The following is a 15498-nucleotide window of genomic DNA, read 5'->3' on the forward strand; positions in this document are numbered from 1 at the left end:
GCAAGGAGGTGCTTAAAAGATCAATGCAGGCCTGTGCTGTGATAGTGCTACGCGAAAAAACAAGGGGTTCAAGCCCCCTCCATGAAAAACACCACCACACCAGAACACCACCGCCTCCGAATTTTACTGTTGGCACTACACACGCTGCAGATGACGTTCACCGGGTATTCGCCATACCCACACCCTACCATCAGATCGCCACATTGTGTACCGTGATTCGTCACTCCACACAACGTTTTTCCACTGTTCAATCGTCCAATCTATACGCTTATGAGCAGCCACTCGATCATGAAATCCAAGTTTTCTCACCTCCCGCCTAACTGTCATAGTACTTTCAGTGGATCCTGATACAGTTTGTAATTCCTGTGTGATGGTGTGCGTAGACTGCTGCTACAATGGCAGGTTATCAAGATTCAAGTGAGTCTGAACATGGTGTTATAGTCGGCACACGACCGATGGGACACAGAATCTCCGGCGCAGCGATGATGTGGAGATTTTCCCGTACGACCATTTCACGTGTGTACCGTATATATCAGGAATGCGGAAAAACATCAAATTTCCCACATCGCTGAGGCCGGAGAAAGATCCTCCAAGAACCGGACCAACTACGACTGACGAGAATCGTCCAACGTGACAGAAGTGCAACCCTATCCCAGTCTGCTACAGATTTCAGTGCTGCGCCATCAACAAATGTCAGCGTGCGAACCGTTCAACGAAACATCATCGATATGGGCTTTAGGAGCAGAAGGCCCACTCAAGCACCCATGACACAAAGCTTTACGCCTCGTTTGGGCCCGTCAACACCGACATTGGACTGTTGATAACTGGAAAGATGTTGCCTGTTCGGATGGACGTGTGCTGGTATGGAGACAACCTCATGAATCCACGGACCCAGTATGTCAGCAGGGGACTGTTCAAGCTGGTGGAGGCTCTGTAATGCCGTGCAGTTGGAGTGATATCGGACCCCTGATAAGTGGATATACGACTCTGACAGGTGACACGTACATAAGCATCCTGTCTGATCACCTGCATCCATTCATGTCCATTGTGGATTCCGATGGACTTGGGAAATTCCAGCAAGACATTACGACACACCACACGTCCAGAATTGCTACAGAGTGGCTCCAGAAACACTCTTCTAACTTTAAGCACTTCCGCTGGCAACAAAACTCCTCAGACATAAACATTACTGAGCATATCTGGGATGATTTGTAACATGCTGCTCAGAAGAGATCTCCACTCCCTCGTACCGTTACGGATTTATGGACAGCCCTGCAGAATTCATGGTATCGGTTCCCTCCAGCAGATATTAGTCGAGTCCATGCCACGTGTTGTTGTTGCACTTCCGCATGCTCGCGGGGGCCCTACACCATATTGGGCAGGTGTACCAGTTTCTTTGGCTCTTGAGTGGAAATGATGCCTTCACAAACTCCTTAAGGCGCTCGGTGAACCACATATAACAGAAAAAGTACCAAGTGATTTACTGCATTTGCCTAAGCTGGAGAAAGTGTGTAATATTTAAACTTTTACCTTGTGCTGTAGGATAGTGACAATAAGGCGATGCTTCTGTTTGGTATACCAATGGTCGCTAGCCCAAGTGCTGTCCAGAATACTTGACCCTATTTTTGTATCAGCGGCAGAATCCGGGGGTTGAGCCCTGGCGCTTTGGAAGATACTGCTTAGCTATCGGTAATGACATACAGTAACGAAAGTAACAAGTAACGAATATTTTGAAACAGGTATATGTGTCGAGAATGACGAATAGAAACGGTATAAAATTTAGCTGTTACTTTTTCATTCCTTGTTCATAGTACCGAAAAAGAATTGTATTCACAGTGTGCTATCACAGTCTAACATAACAGTCGCGACACTCACTGCTGTAAAAGTTGTTACCGTTTGACAGATGGAGCGACACTAGCGCTCCAAGCGCCGAGTAAGGTGAACATCAGACGTGTCGTAAGCATAATGTTTGTTTTGCATCCATTTCCTACGTAATTTACGAAATATTTGAGTTATTTTCTTGCCTTCAACGGTTTGTGTAGTATCAGAAGGAATATATGTTTCTAAAAATGATTCTAAAATAAGCGCAAGTATGGATAAAAACTATGAATCGAGTGGCAAGCTACAACACATTCGTGAAGAAACAGTTGTGACGTTGGATAGAATTGCAGCTTACGTCGTTGATATCAAAAAAATATAAACACATAGCTTCACACGTAAGAAGCACAGACATGTACCTCTACATGCAAAAGTGATCGACAGCTCATTTATCGTTCGGTAGGCCTACTGTGTTTGACATTGTCGCCTGTTGCCACAAGTACGATCTTAATCTTTATATTATCCCAAGTGGTACAAGCAACTGCCAAGTAGTGGGTGGAATATGTTGAAAACATTATAATGAGCTGATAGCATTACATTTCACGCAAAACCAAATATTTGAATAATTTTCAAACAATCTGTCAGTGAACAAGGAGCTAATAAAATAATGTCATCACACGAAGGAAGCAAGGAAAATTAAGTAAGTAACAACAGAAGTGAATGAAATACATACCATACATTACGCTTTTGTAAGAGACGAATAACTGCACTTAATGTAACCACTTCACCGTCAAAGCAGGTCTGTGTTGACGATTCACACGAATCTGGCACTGATACATGGAGAGCTGAACTGGCTGCTTCTGTGTCATAGGACTGCTTTACAGCTTTAGATGGATTGTCGAATCTTTGTGGCAGTTTCCTCTTCATCATAAGTTGAGGTGGTTTATTTGGGATGTCAAACAGTTTGGGTACTGCATTCCACACGAATTTATTATTGTCTGCGTTCATGAACTGGTTTTGTTCGAAATGTAGAGAAAAAAACCTAATATTATTATACAGGCAAACTGGGTATTTTTTCATAAGGTCTTCTCGTCCGATATTAACTAGCCATTTTCTGCTCCTAAAACGAAACATTAATCATTTATACACATGTAGATTGCAAGTGAATCCTGACGATACAGTTTAGTAACATGATAGTATATACCTCTCAGGATCCTTAGGAAATCTAAAAAAAAAAAAAAGACAGCTGTGGTGTCTTCCTCCTGTTGTTGCTGCAATTTATTGCGCTACAAACGCTCCCGGTTGTAAGAACCATTGTACCAATCAAAAGAAACAACCACTATTGGCTTTCAAGGTCGCGCCGAACTCACAGTTTGTTACTGGCCGCTTGGGGCGCTGCTGGCACGGTAGGCAACAAAATCGAGGCGAAGTGTCGCGACTGTTATGTTAGATTGTGTTACTATGTAGAGAAGCTTGTACTGTATGTCAGTGGTCGGCCGCTGCTGTGCAGGGGCGGACGTGTCGTGGATCCTGTCGGGCAGCGGGGCGCTGTCTGCGGGCAGCGTGCGAGCGCCTGCGCAGTCCACCACGGCGTCCAGCAGCGGCTCCTCAGACTGCGGCGCCGGAGCAGCCGGACACAACCCCTGGGCAGACCGCCGGCGCACCCTCTCCTGGGCAGTGAGTACCCGCCGCGGCGGCGCAAACCTATTACTCAACTACTGGCGCTCCTATCTACAAATGTCGGACGTTTATCACAGTGGAGGAATCAAGCTGATCACCAGGCCTTTACGAGTGGTACTCTCGAAGCCTCGCAAAAATCTGTCTCAAGAACTTGTGAGACCGACTCCAGACGTTTACCCTACAGTGAGGCACATTCACCACAACGATGGACGACCTGCCTGAGCTTTTGGACGTACACTACTGGCCATTAAAATTGCTACACCAAGAAGAAATGCAGATGATAAACGGGTATTCACTGGAGAAATATATTATACTAGAACTGGCATGTGATTACATTTTCATGCAATCTGGGTGCATAGATACTGAGAAATCAGTACCCAGAACAACCACCTCTGGCCGTAATAACGGCCTTGATACGCCTGGGCATTGAGTTAGAGCTTGGATGGCGTCTACAGGTACAGTTGCTCATGCAGCTTCAACACGATACCACAGTTCATCAAGAGTAGTCACTGGCGTATTATAACGAGTCAGTTACTCGGCCACCATTGACCAGACGTTTTCAATTGGTGAGAGATCTGGAGAATGTGCAGGCCAGGACAGCAGTCGAACATTTTCTGTATCCAGAAAGGCCCGTACAGGACCTGCAACATGCGGTCGTGCATTATCCTGTTGAAATGTAGGGTATCTCAGGGATCGAATGAAGGGTAGAGCCACGGGTCGTAACACATCTGAAATGTAACGTCCACTGTTCAAAGTGACGTCAATGCGAACAAGAGGTGACAGAGACGTGTAACCAATGGCAGCCCCATACCATCACGCCGTGTGATACGCCAGTATGGCGATGACGAATACACGCTTCAAATGTGCGTTCACCGCGATGTCGCCAAACACGGATGCAACCATCATGATGCTGTAAACAGAACCTGGATTCATCCGAAAAAATGTTTTGCCATTCATGGCCCAGGTTCGTCGTTGAGTAATGCAGCGTCAAGGGTAACCGCAGCCTTGGTCTCCGAGCTGATAGTCCATGCTGCTGCATACGTCGTCGACTGTTCGTGCAGATAGTTGTTGTCTTGCAAGCGTCCCCATCTGTTAACTCAGGGATCGAGACGTGGCTGCACGATCCGTTACAGCCATGGTGATAAGATCCCTGTCAGCCTGTCATCTCGACTGCTAGTGATACGAGGCCGTTGGGATCCAGCACGGCGTTCCGTATTACTCTCCTGAACCCACCGATTCCATGTTCTGCTAACAGTCATTGGATCTCGACCAACGCGAGCAGCAATGTCGCGATACGATAAACCGCAATCGCGATAGGCTACAATCCGACCTTTATCAAGGTCGGAAACGTGATGGTACCCATTTCTCCTCCGTACACGAGACATCACAACAACGTTTCACCAGGCAGCGCCGGTCTACTGCTGCTTGTGTATGAGAAATCGGTTGGAAACTTTCCACATGTCCACACGTTGTAGGTGTCGCCACCGGCGCCAACCTTGTGTGAATGCTCTGAAAAGCTAATCATTTGCATATCACAGCATCTTCTTCCTGTCGGCTAAATTTCGCGTCTGTAGCACGTCATCTTCGTGGTGTAGCAATTTTAATGGCCAGCAGTGTAGTTGTGCACATAGGGAACTCGACAAGTGTCCTCGCCCATTGGGTGCCATTCGAAAAGCACACCGAACTGAAGCAGCAGCGGAAATGTTGCATACGATACTGCAGTGCCTGTGTTGTTAAGAAGCGCGATGCGATGTTCCTTCGGACACGCATGCACTTCAGTATCGTATTTTACAATCAAATGTCATCCACTATACGGGAATTACATAATGTGTGTACGAGTGCAGGTTGTGACGCAGGAACGACTACATGTGGAAGTTTTTGTCTGGCAGTGAATCGTGCACGGATAGCCAAAGGGGTTAAGTTGACCGCTCGCGAAAAGTGGGAAATCCGGGTTCGTGTCCCAGTCCGGCGCAAATTTCCCTATCGTCATTCCATTATACAAGTGATAATTGTCCGTATTCGCAACTGCGAACACATTTTCAGAATAGAAAATGCCTTTTAAGCCACATAATCACGGTAGACGAGTAGGTGTTTCACTGTGAAAAAGGAGCAAAGCATGCAGCTGAATCACGTGGATTCATCACCGCCGCAAAAGGTGAAGATCCAACCATTAGTAGGCATGATGATGATGCGTAGTTTTTGGTACTTTCGTGGTGTAGTACTAACAGATTACGCTCCTAAAGGGCAAAACCGACCCAGCAGCACAGTACCCACATCCACTGACAAGGTTACAAGATACTTCTGAGACCAAGGGCCGCGGGCAGCGGTCCAAGGCGTTGTGCTGCTCCTTTGGGCTATGAATTTTTCCATACGGATTATCCTGATAAGGCCCCAAGTGACTCCTTCCTCTTTCCTCGAATGAAGAAACCACTGCTTGTTAGAATGACGACGAGGCGTTTCTCGAGGTGTATCGTTTCCTAAATAGAAAGTATGTAGACGTCTGCAACCAAAGCGTCTGCCAAATCATCCGTCGTAGGGAGAATGTCTGGCCCTGTAGGGTGAAGACGCAGAGAACCCTAACTCCGTCACCAACTTTCGTGTTCGCAGCTCATTTTTTTTCGAGATGAAAATTAAAACCTTTTGATGACCTGTCGTAGTCGTTCTACAGAGCCGAGGGAGCTGGTTCAGTGTTCAACGCATGAAACTCACTCTAGAAATCAGCAGGTTTCAAACGCATCCAGATTTAGATTTTGTGACTTTCCACTACTTTCCGCCTAAAATCGCTTAAGTATAAAACACTTTTTAGCAGATTCAATTTTTTTATTACAGTGGTGGCAAGCACAACTGGTGCAAGAAGATAATATTTATACGCTTCAGCTGGAATGCTGTGACACCACAAGAGGATCATCTCAACCATAAATGAATCTCTCCCTATTGTAGACCTGCTCGTAGCACTTCAACTTTCTTATCCATTCTGCAGAGAAACACCATTTGACTCTCTAACAAAATAACATGAAGTAACATTGTCTTCCATTGTGGGATACAAGTGCATAAAAATTGTCTCGTAATTTTCATTGAATCTACAGAAAATTCAATATTGACCAAAATGTCAGATACTTAAACATTGGAGTAATAATCTCAATTAATTCACCTATGTCGTCCTATAATGAACATAAAACCTACTTCGTTTAATTCATTTTTTCTGCTTTCATAGCTACAAAAATAATCTCTTCCTATTTCGTTTTATTCAATACACATAAAAATGCGACGTGTACCAAAAACAATAATTCAGTTACAGACATTGCCTATGTAATATCTGGCAAAACATATGGGTGAATTTAATGCGCACATCCGTTATGTATGTTCACCAAAGATGAAATTTTATCATATTATAGAATTTACTAAATAAAAATTTTTAATAGTAAAAAACTTTTAATGTCTAGACCACAATTTTCTTATCACAATTAGAGTAGATAACTAGTTTCGGTTGCTGTCTGCAACCATCTTCAGATCGTTGAAAACATGAAAAGGCGGTGAATATGCATTGGACAGCATCATCAGCTGTAGTCATTCAATAACATGCATTCGCAAATACCAAGACAATAATATAATTTAACTGGAAAACATCAAAGTGAGCAAGCCAAGTTGAAGACCGTAAACTCGTAGGACCACGGTGACGTAGGAAAAAGTCCAGTTGCATTACCGTCTTCCTGACAGATTAGGTCTTCAACCTGCCTTGCTCACAATGGTATCTTTAAACTATGTACTGTTATTGCATGACTACAGCTAACGATGCTTTCCAATGCGTAGTTACCGCTTTTTCATATCTTGAACGGTCTGAAGATGCTTGCAGATAGCAACCAAAACTAGTTATAATACTATAATTGTGATACAAAATTGGCGGTCTATTTAAAAAGAATTATTTAATAAACCACATTAAGCCCACCGTCTCCTCGTGACAATGTCAGGCTTCACTAATATTATATATATTCTACAAGGTTTTTGCTCCAATTGGCACTTTATTAACTTGTTACATAAATTTACGACGAGCTCGTTTCGTCAATTTTCACCATATCGTATATCTTAATAGGTGTTTGCTTTACGTCTAAGATGTTACGGCGTGTATTAAAATATTGCATCCTGGAGCACCTTTTTAATTACCTGTCGTCTTTTATGATGTTGGTAATTCTCCCATGTGATCACTTTTGTAATAATACTTACATATGTTAGTGATCACGCTTATAATAACAGTCATAGATGTTTGACAGCCTGCTCTACCGATGCTTATATGTTTACAATGATTATTATTCACCACACAGTTTGGCCCATCAGAGAGAATACTTATAGATAACATTTTATATTTGACATCACCATAAATTCAATTATTTTTTAATTTGTAGGTGCTCAGATGATGCAAAATGTAATAGGTGCTGAATACTTCGTGTAGACTCCACCTCAGTCATCAGAAACATCGCTGTCTTTCCAAAGATTCTGCTATTCACGACTAGACGTACCGGTATCGTTCTTCTCAGCAGTGTTCAGTAGTGGATGAGTTTAAATTAAAAAGAAAAACCTGAAGAATGAAAAATTAATTTTTTATCACAGTTTTTCGTGTGCAGGAAATATCTGCATACATTTAACTAAAATACATTTAGAGAGCTATCGTATTTTTCAAATCATCCTCAAAAAGACCTGAAAAAGTTGTACCTTGTACACTTCTCTAGCAAGTGCTGCTTTCCGGCGAAATTTCTCACAGCATTATTTTCCATCTGTGGTTTGTCGAAGAATACCTATGGCCATCAGAAATTCTATACCACTTAAGCAAGCCTAGTAGTTTCCGACCACATTATCCTGCACTCTCACACTGTAGCACGCTCTATGAACTTGGGGACGCCAACACATCAGCTTCCAGCCTCAAACAACATCGAGCAGTCCGTCCCTACTGCGGACGCTGACTTCTGCTTCGGTGACGCCAACAAGTCCCCTCCCGCGGTGCGGTCACCCGTCCGATCACACTCAGGTGGATGTACAATTTATGTCCCAATTCAGTTCCAAACCGGGTGATTACTCCTGTAAACACCCGTCTTTACAGACTCAGAAACGACATGTTCAAAATTCATTATTTGAGACAACTGACGCTGCGTGATCGGCACGAAGGAAAATTACAATGCGTTTTCGGTACAGTCAGTTACTGGTCGGCCGCTTCTTCTGTTATATGTGAACGATCTGCCGTTTTATAGCAAAGTAATTCTTAATCAGTTTGTTCTGCAGGTATTAGGAATATTGCTTTAAACCAACCAAATAATCGGCAACAGAGAAGATGTGAATAATGCTTTTTTGTTAACGCCCTGGCTGATTCCGCAAAAATGAAGCACGTATCACGCAGTTTTGCACTGTAGTACATGTTCATCAATATAACGAAAGGAAGATGTAAATGTAGTCGAATTTTATATAATTTTGAGATATACAGGGTGATCCATATATCGTGACCGGGCCAAATATCTCACGAAATAAGCGTCAAACAAAAAAACTATAAACAACGAAACTTGTCTAGCTTGAAGGGGGAAACCAGATGGCGCTATTGTTGGCCCTCTAGATGGCGCTGCCATAGGTCAAACGACAACAAATGGGTTTTTTTTTAAAATAGGAACCCCCATTTTTATTACATATTCGCGTAGTACGTAAAGAAATATGAATGTTTTAGTTGGACCAGTTTTCTCGCTTTGTGATAGATGGCGCTGTAATAGTCACAAACATATGGCTCACAATTTTAAAAGAACAGCTGGTAGCAGGTAGGTTTTTTAAATTAAATACAGAACATAGGTACGTTTGAACATTTTATTTCGGTTGTTTCAATGTGATACATGTACCTTTGTGAACTTACCATTTCTGAGAACACATGATGTTACAGCGTGATTACCTGTAAATACCACATTAATGCAATAAATGCTCAAAATGATGTCCGTCAACCTCAATGCATTTGGCAATACGTGTAACGATATTCCTCTCAACGGCGAGTAGTTCGCCTTCCGTAATGTTGGCACATGCATTGACAATGCGCTGACGCATGTTGTCAGGCGTTGTCGGTGGATCACGATAGCAAATATCCTTCAACTTTCCCCACAGAAACAAATCCGGGGACGTCAGATCCGGTGAACGTGCGGGCTATGGTATGGTGCTTCGACGACCAATCCACCTATCATGAAACATGCTGTTCAATACCGCTTCAACCGCACGCGAGCTATGTTCCGGACATCCATTATGTTGGAAGTACATCGCCATTCTGTCAAGCAGTGAAACATTTTGTAGTAACATCGGTAGAACATTACGTAGGAAATCAGCATACATTGCACCATTTAGATTGCCATCGATAAAATGGGGGCCAATTATCCTTCCTCCCATAATGCTGCACCATACATTAACCCGCCAAGGTCGCTGATGTTCCACTTGTCGCAGCCATTGTGGATTTTCCGTTGCCCAGTAGTGCATATTATGCCGATTTACGTTACCGCTGTTGGTGAATGACGCTTCGTCGCTAAATAGAACGCGTGCAAAAAATCTGTCATCGTCCGGTAATTTCTCTTGTGCCCAGTGGCAGAACTGTACACAACGTTCAAAGTCGTCGCTATACAATTCCTGGTGCATAGAAATATGGTACGGGTGCAATCGATGTTGATGTAGCATTCTCAACACCGACATTTTTGAGATTCCCGGTTCTCGCACAATTTGTCTGCTATTGATGTGCGGATCAGCCGCGACAGCAGCTAAAACACCTACTTGGGCATCATCATTTGTTACAGGTCGTGGTTGACGTTTCACATGTAGCTGAACATTTCCTTTTTCCTTAAATCGCTTAACTATCCGGCGAACGGTCCGGACACTTGGATGATGTCGTCCAGGATACCGAGCAGCATACATAGCACACGCCCGTTGGGCATTCTGATCACAATAGCCATACATGAACACGGTATCGACCTTTTCCGCAATTGGTAAACGGTCCATTTTAACACGGGTAATGTATCATGAACCAAATACCGTCCGCACTGGCGGATTGATACGTGATACCACGTACTTAGACGTTTGTGACTATTACAGCGCCATCTATCACGAAGCCAAAAAAGTGGTCCAATTAAAACATTCAAATTTCTTTACGTACTACACGAATACGTAATAAAAATGAGGGTTCCTATTTTAAAAAAAACGCAGTTCATATCCGTTTGACCTATGGCAGCGCCATCTAGCAGGCCAACCTGAGCGCCATCTGGTTTCCCCCTTCAAGCTAGACTAGTTTCGTTGTTTGTAGTTTTTTCGTTTGACGCTTATTTCGTGAGATATTTGGCCCGGTCACTATAAATGGACCACCCTGTATATTGATGAGAACAACAACTTGGAAAACGTATTCTGGGTTACTGGGTATAATTAGAGTTTCTTCCATCTGTAAAAAGAATAACACAATATTTTGTTGAGATACATATCACTAAGGGTACGTAATTTTAATTCACTGAGTTACAATGAGAGAATATGTAATTACAATGGTGTGAACGCTTCACATACATCAGTAATGTATGTATACATTCACTTTAAACATTTTTTTAACTCAGCCACTACACTACTTGTTGTGGTCTTTCTTTCGACGATTTCTTTCTTTCTTCTTGCCTCCTTTGCTCGTGTAATCATCTGCACATCTGCGATTGCCTCATCTAATTTCACTGTCTGCCTTTGTGTCCGACTCAGTGAGGACGCTCGGAATATTTTCACGCTGTTAGTAACGTGGATACCTCCTGTCTTGAAGTTTACTGGGTTTATTAAATTCTATGTGAGGTCGTGACGTGCCAAAATTCTTATAAAGCACAATTCCTCTTCCTTTTGTCATATTCTTTTTTCAGAGGGCATTTTAATAAAACTTATTGAGTCAGAGTTGTCTTTAATGGACAGAGAGCTAAGAGACTTAAACAATGCCCCATGCATCATGCATCGTTCGGGTAATCAATTAACATAAATAGTGTGGTTGTTCACCACATCAGAGTCCCTTTTTCGGTGAAAAGAAACTTCCTGGTATACAGCAAATTTTAACTAATCTGTGAACGCGGTTCATGGTAAATGACGCTCTTTCCTACTTACTTTGAATATTTTTCGTCATTCATCGGTTCCTGCTCCATACAAAGGCATTGTCCACCAAAATGGCTGTAGGTCTGAAGACGGTCGTGTGATTATCGAAACCGGTCACCGTTCAATAAACGTGTTTTGCGATCTAGACTTATTTTCAAAGATTACTTTGAATAACTGCTACTTATCGAATTGATCGATCACTCGATCGAATTACACTGCTGTACTCTGGAACCAACCATGCGCGCTGGACATCTCAGTCGTGTCTTGGTTACGCAAGTCGCTGGCGCGACTCGCAGCCAGAGTGACATCTTTTTGTAGTGCGCGGCGTATCGCGACTTGCAGCGATAACGCAGAGCCGAGGTCTGCAACAGCCGCGGAGTAAACACAGCCAGCAGTGCTTTTTGCTACGCAGTGCGACCTTCCACCTGCTGGCGCGCCCACAGCTATCACCTAAATATGGCTGCCAGACTTAACGGCAGCACCGTGCCTCATCCGCAGAAAGAAAATCGTTGAATAATAGCACGTTGATTGCTTCTCAAAGTGGTCGAACATTGCCCATCTATTGTTCCGGTTGACTTCTTCCGGGTGAGCACTACAGCATCGATTTTAAATAAAACAGCTTCGTCTGCAACAGTCTGTTATTCTCGATCAGTAAGTACTTCATTTAGTACAACTAGCTAGTTTTCGGTGAGTCGTCATTGTGTTTGCGTCCACATACATAACAGCACACCACAATTAAATTGAAGGAATCCTGCTTAATTCTGGTGTATTATCATGTTTGAAGGTGTACTGGTATGTTGTACTGATAAGACAAAGAATGAGGAGATTCTCCGCAGAATCAGCGAAGAAAGGTACGTAATGAAAACATTGACAAGAAGAAGGGCAGGAGGATAGGACATGTGTGAAAACATCATAGAATAACTTCCCTGGTACTAGAGGGAACTGTAGAGGGTAAAAACCGTAGAGGAAGACAGAGATTGGAATACATCCAGCAGATAACAGAGGACCTACGGTGAAACAAGCTCTCTCAGATGAAGAGGTTGGCGCAGCAGAGGAAATCGCAGCGGGTGAGAAAAAAATGCTTGACAGTGAGCACACGCAGCAAACTAGCTGGAAGCGCTTATTAATGTACTAATCGGAAATAACAGCCTGTTGTAAATGAGGCACTTCAGAGAAATAACAGACACAAACGTTCAAACCTATCAAGCAAAAGAAAAGTGGAAGAAGAGGCAAGACTCCGATCATTAATGATAAAGATAGAAAGATGATAGCTGACAAACAAATAATCATAGAAAGATGGGCGAAATACTCTACTAGTCTAACAAACGCGGAAGAACCAGAAGAGATGTTTCGACAAACAGAACAAGAAAAGAACTATTAAACAGTTGACATTACTGATGAGGATAAGCAATAGGCAGTAAATACTCTGAAGCAGAGGAACACGCCATGAGGTGATCAAACATCAGAGATGATCAATGAAGGGGGTGAAGAGCTCGTTAAAGAGTTGACAAGACTAGACAAAATGATATGGAAGGAGGAGGAGATACGAACGGAATGGAAGCTAGCTATGGTTGTAGAAGTCCATAATAAGAAAAGCAAAACGGACTGTAATACCTAAATAGGGATCTCACTGCTGAACACAAGCTACAAGGTCTTATCCTTGATAATATAGGACAAACTAAAGACATGAACTGAGGAAATAGTAGAGCATTACCAAGCAGGCATCAAGCCAGAAAAATCTACGATCGACTGTACTTTTATTATGAGACAGGTATAGGAAAAGTATTGGGAATTTTACAAACCAATGTTCGCCATGTTCCTAGATTCCTCAAAGGCATGCAATGGTATCCATGGAGTGAACCTGTACATCTGTCATATACCAACAGTACGCCTGACGGATCGGCAACCCTGCGGGCGCGGGGAATACACGGACATGCATATGTCGCAGGCGTCGCCTCCCAGGCCTGCGACTGCCGGTGAGTACCGCATCGCAGCCGAGAGACGGCGGGGTAAGCGCGACCACAGCTGCTGTTCGCCGGGCAGGCACCTGCACCCCTCCGCCTAATCACGTTCCAAGGACACAGGTCCACAAATACACTTCTCTGGCACCTGCTGTTTATAGCGACGCATCTCCACCCGTCAGCAGTTCTCCGCCGATGCTCAGACAGTCTCGTGTGTCGGCTAATACTAGTCCTGCAATCAGAGTCAGAGCTGTACTTCGGACCTATCCAACGTCGCTTCCGAGAGGTACCGTTGGCCAGCTGCTGCCGAGTATACTCCCCTTCCTACCACTGGAACACTTTGTCGGATTAGTCTCTAAGCCCAACCATCTTAATTATCTTAGTTCTTCTCCAGGTGAACGCCTGATAGAGTTTGGTACTAAGTTTTGTTATAAGAAGTCTCTTGTTTTGTCATTGTTCTGTTGCGTTCCAACAAACTTTTGTCTTGTTTCATTTGGAACGTGTAAAAAAGGGTTCAAATGGCTCTGAGCACTATGGGAGCTAACATCTGAGGTCATCAGTCCCCTAGATTTAGAACTTCTTAAAGCTAACTAACCTAAGGACATACACACATCTGTGCCCGAGGCAGGATTCGAACCTGCGACCGTAGACTGAAGCGTCTAGAACAGTTCGGCCACAACGGCCGGCTGGAGCGTGTTATTTCATAGGCGTCTCAATATGAGATACAGCAACATCCTTAGGGAGTTTGGATTACCTGAGAAATTAGTCAACCGGGGAGAAGCATGTACAATACAGACGAAAGCTAAATTAAGGTATCGAGAAGGAATGCAAAGGAAGTGAAAGTACGAACTGAGGCACGATAAGTTGACGCATTGTCACCCAAATTACTTCACCTTGTTCTTGAAAAACTTGCACGCGAGATGAAAAGAGCAGGAAAGGGCATCAATCTCAATCGAAATCTGCAGATGTTAGCATGTGGACAGACCCAGAACTAAGTAGGAGATGGGAGAGATGAAGCTGAAGATGGTTGAGAACTTCAAGTACTTAGAATCATACTTCAGCTGGCGGGATAATATCCACCTAGACGTAAACCAGATCATAAAAGAGCCCACAACCAAACATAAAATCAAAGGTAATCTCAACGAAAGTTATAATGAAGGCGTGTAATACAATAACGGCCCAGTGCTGTTACATGGCATAGAATCGCTGAGTACCAGAAAAACTGATGATGTTTGAGAGAAAGATCACGATAAAGATTTTTGAGCCAGTGAAGGAAGAAATAGGGTGGAGGGGACGAAAAACTGAAGAAATATACGCTATGATAAACCGCCCCAATGTTATACAAAAAAGCAGATGTTATGCGACTACATTGGGCTGGACATGTTCAGAGGATGGCAGATGATGCTAAACCAGAAAAGTGTTAGTGGGAAGGCCAAAGACGAAGCGCCCACGCCAGGACAAGACCGCGAACAAGATGAGAGGACGGACTACGAGAAGACCTGCAACGTCTGTGGATCACGGGAAACAGCATGGGAGTTGCACAGGGCAGGATCTGTTGGAGGCAGTCTGTAAGGGCGGCGCGTCATCAGCGAGGTCCGTGATCGCCGATTAAGTAAGGAACTTAGTTGGTCGTTAAATTGGTTTTACGCGTTAGCTTTTGTTTACCGTCCAAAAAATATGGCACAAATCTTGCACAAAAGCTTACTCATAGTTTCTTCCTTTTCTTCTTCTTCTTCTTCTCTTCAGGTATTAGGCAGGAATTGCCTGTTACGGTACCCATCTCTGTCGGAGTCTTCCTCTGTATATTCTCCCATGGCACTTAATAATTTCTTGTCTTTAAGGGAAGTCTCTCACTCTCCATTCTTTGTAGATGTTCGTTACATTTTCTTCTGTAATCTCGAATTATATCATTAAGGCTAAAGATTTGCAG

General features: G+C 43.5%; 1 protein-coding gene across 1 annotated transcript in view; it reads left to right on the plus strand.

Annotated features, from left to right (window-relative positions):
* Nucleotides 1–6417, plus strand: part of LOC126417065 (uncharacterized) — a 106866-nt gene extending 100449 nt beyond the window's left edge. The window contains exons 4-5 of the mRNA XM_050084958.1: nucleotides 3329–3495; nucleotides 6328–6417. Coding sequence (XP_049940915.1) covers nucleotides 3329–3495; nucleotides 6328–6417 — 257 coding nt within the window. The remainder of the gene's footprint in view (nucleotides 1–3328; nucleotides 3496–6327) is intronic.
* Nucleotides 6418–15498: the final 9081 nt, after the last annotated feature.

The sequence above is a fragment of the Schistocerca serialis genome, chromosome 8, assembly GCF_023864345.2.
Source record: "Schistocerca serialis cubense isolate TAMUIC-IGC-003099 chromosome 8, iqSchSeri2.2, whole genome shotgun sequence".
Lineage (NCBI taxonomy): Eukaryota > Metazoa > Arthropoda > Insecta > Orthoptera > Acrididae > Schistocerca > Schistocerca serialis.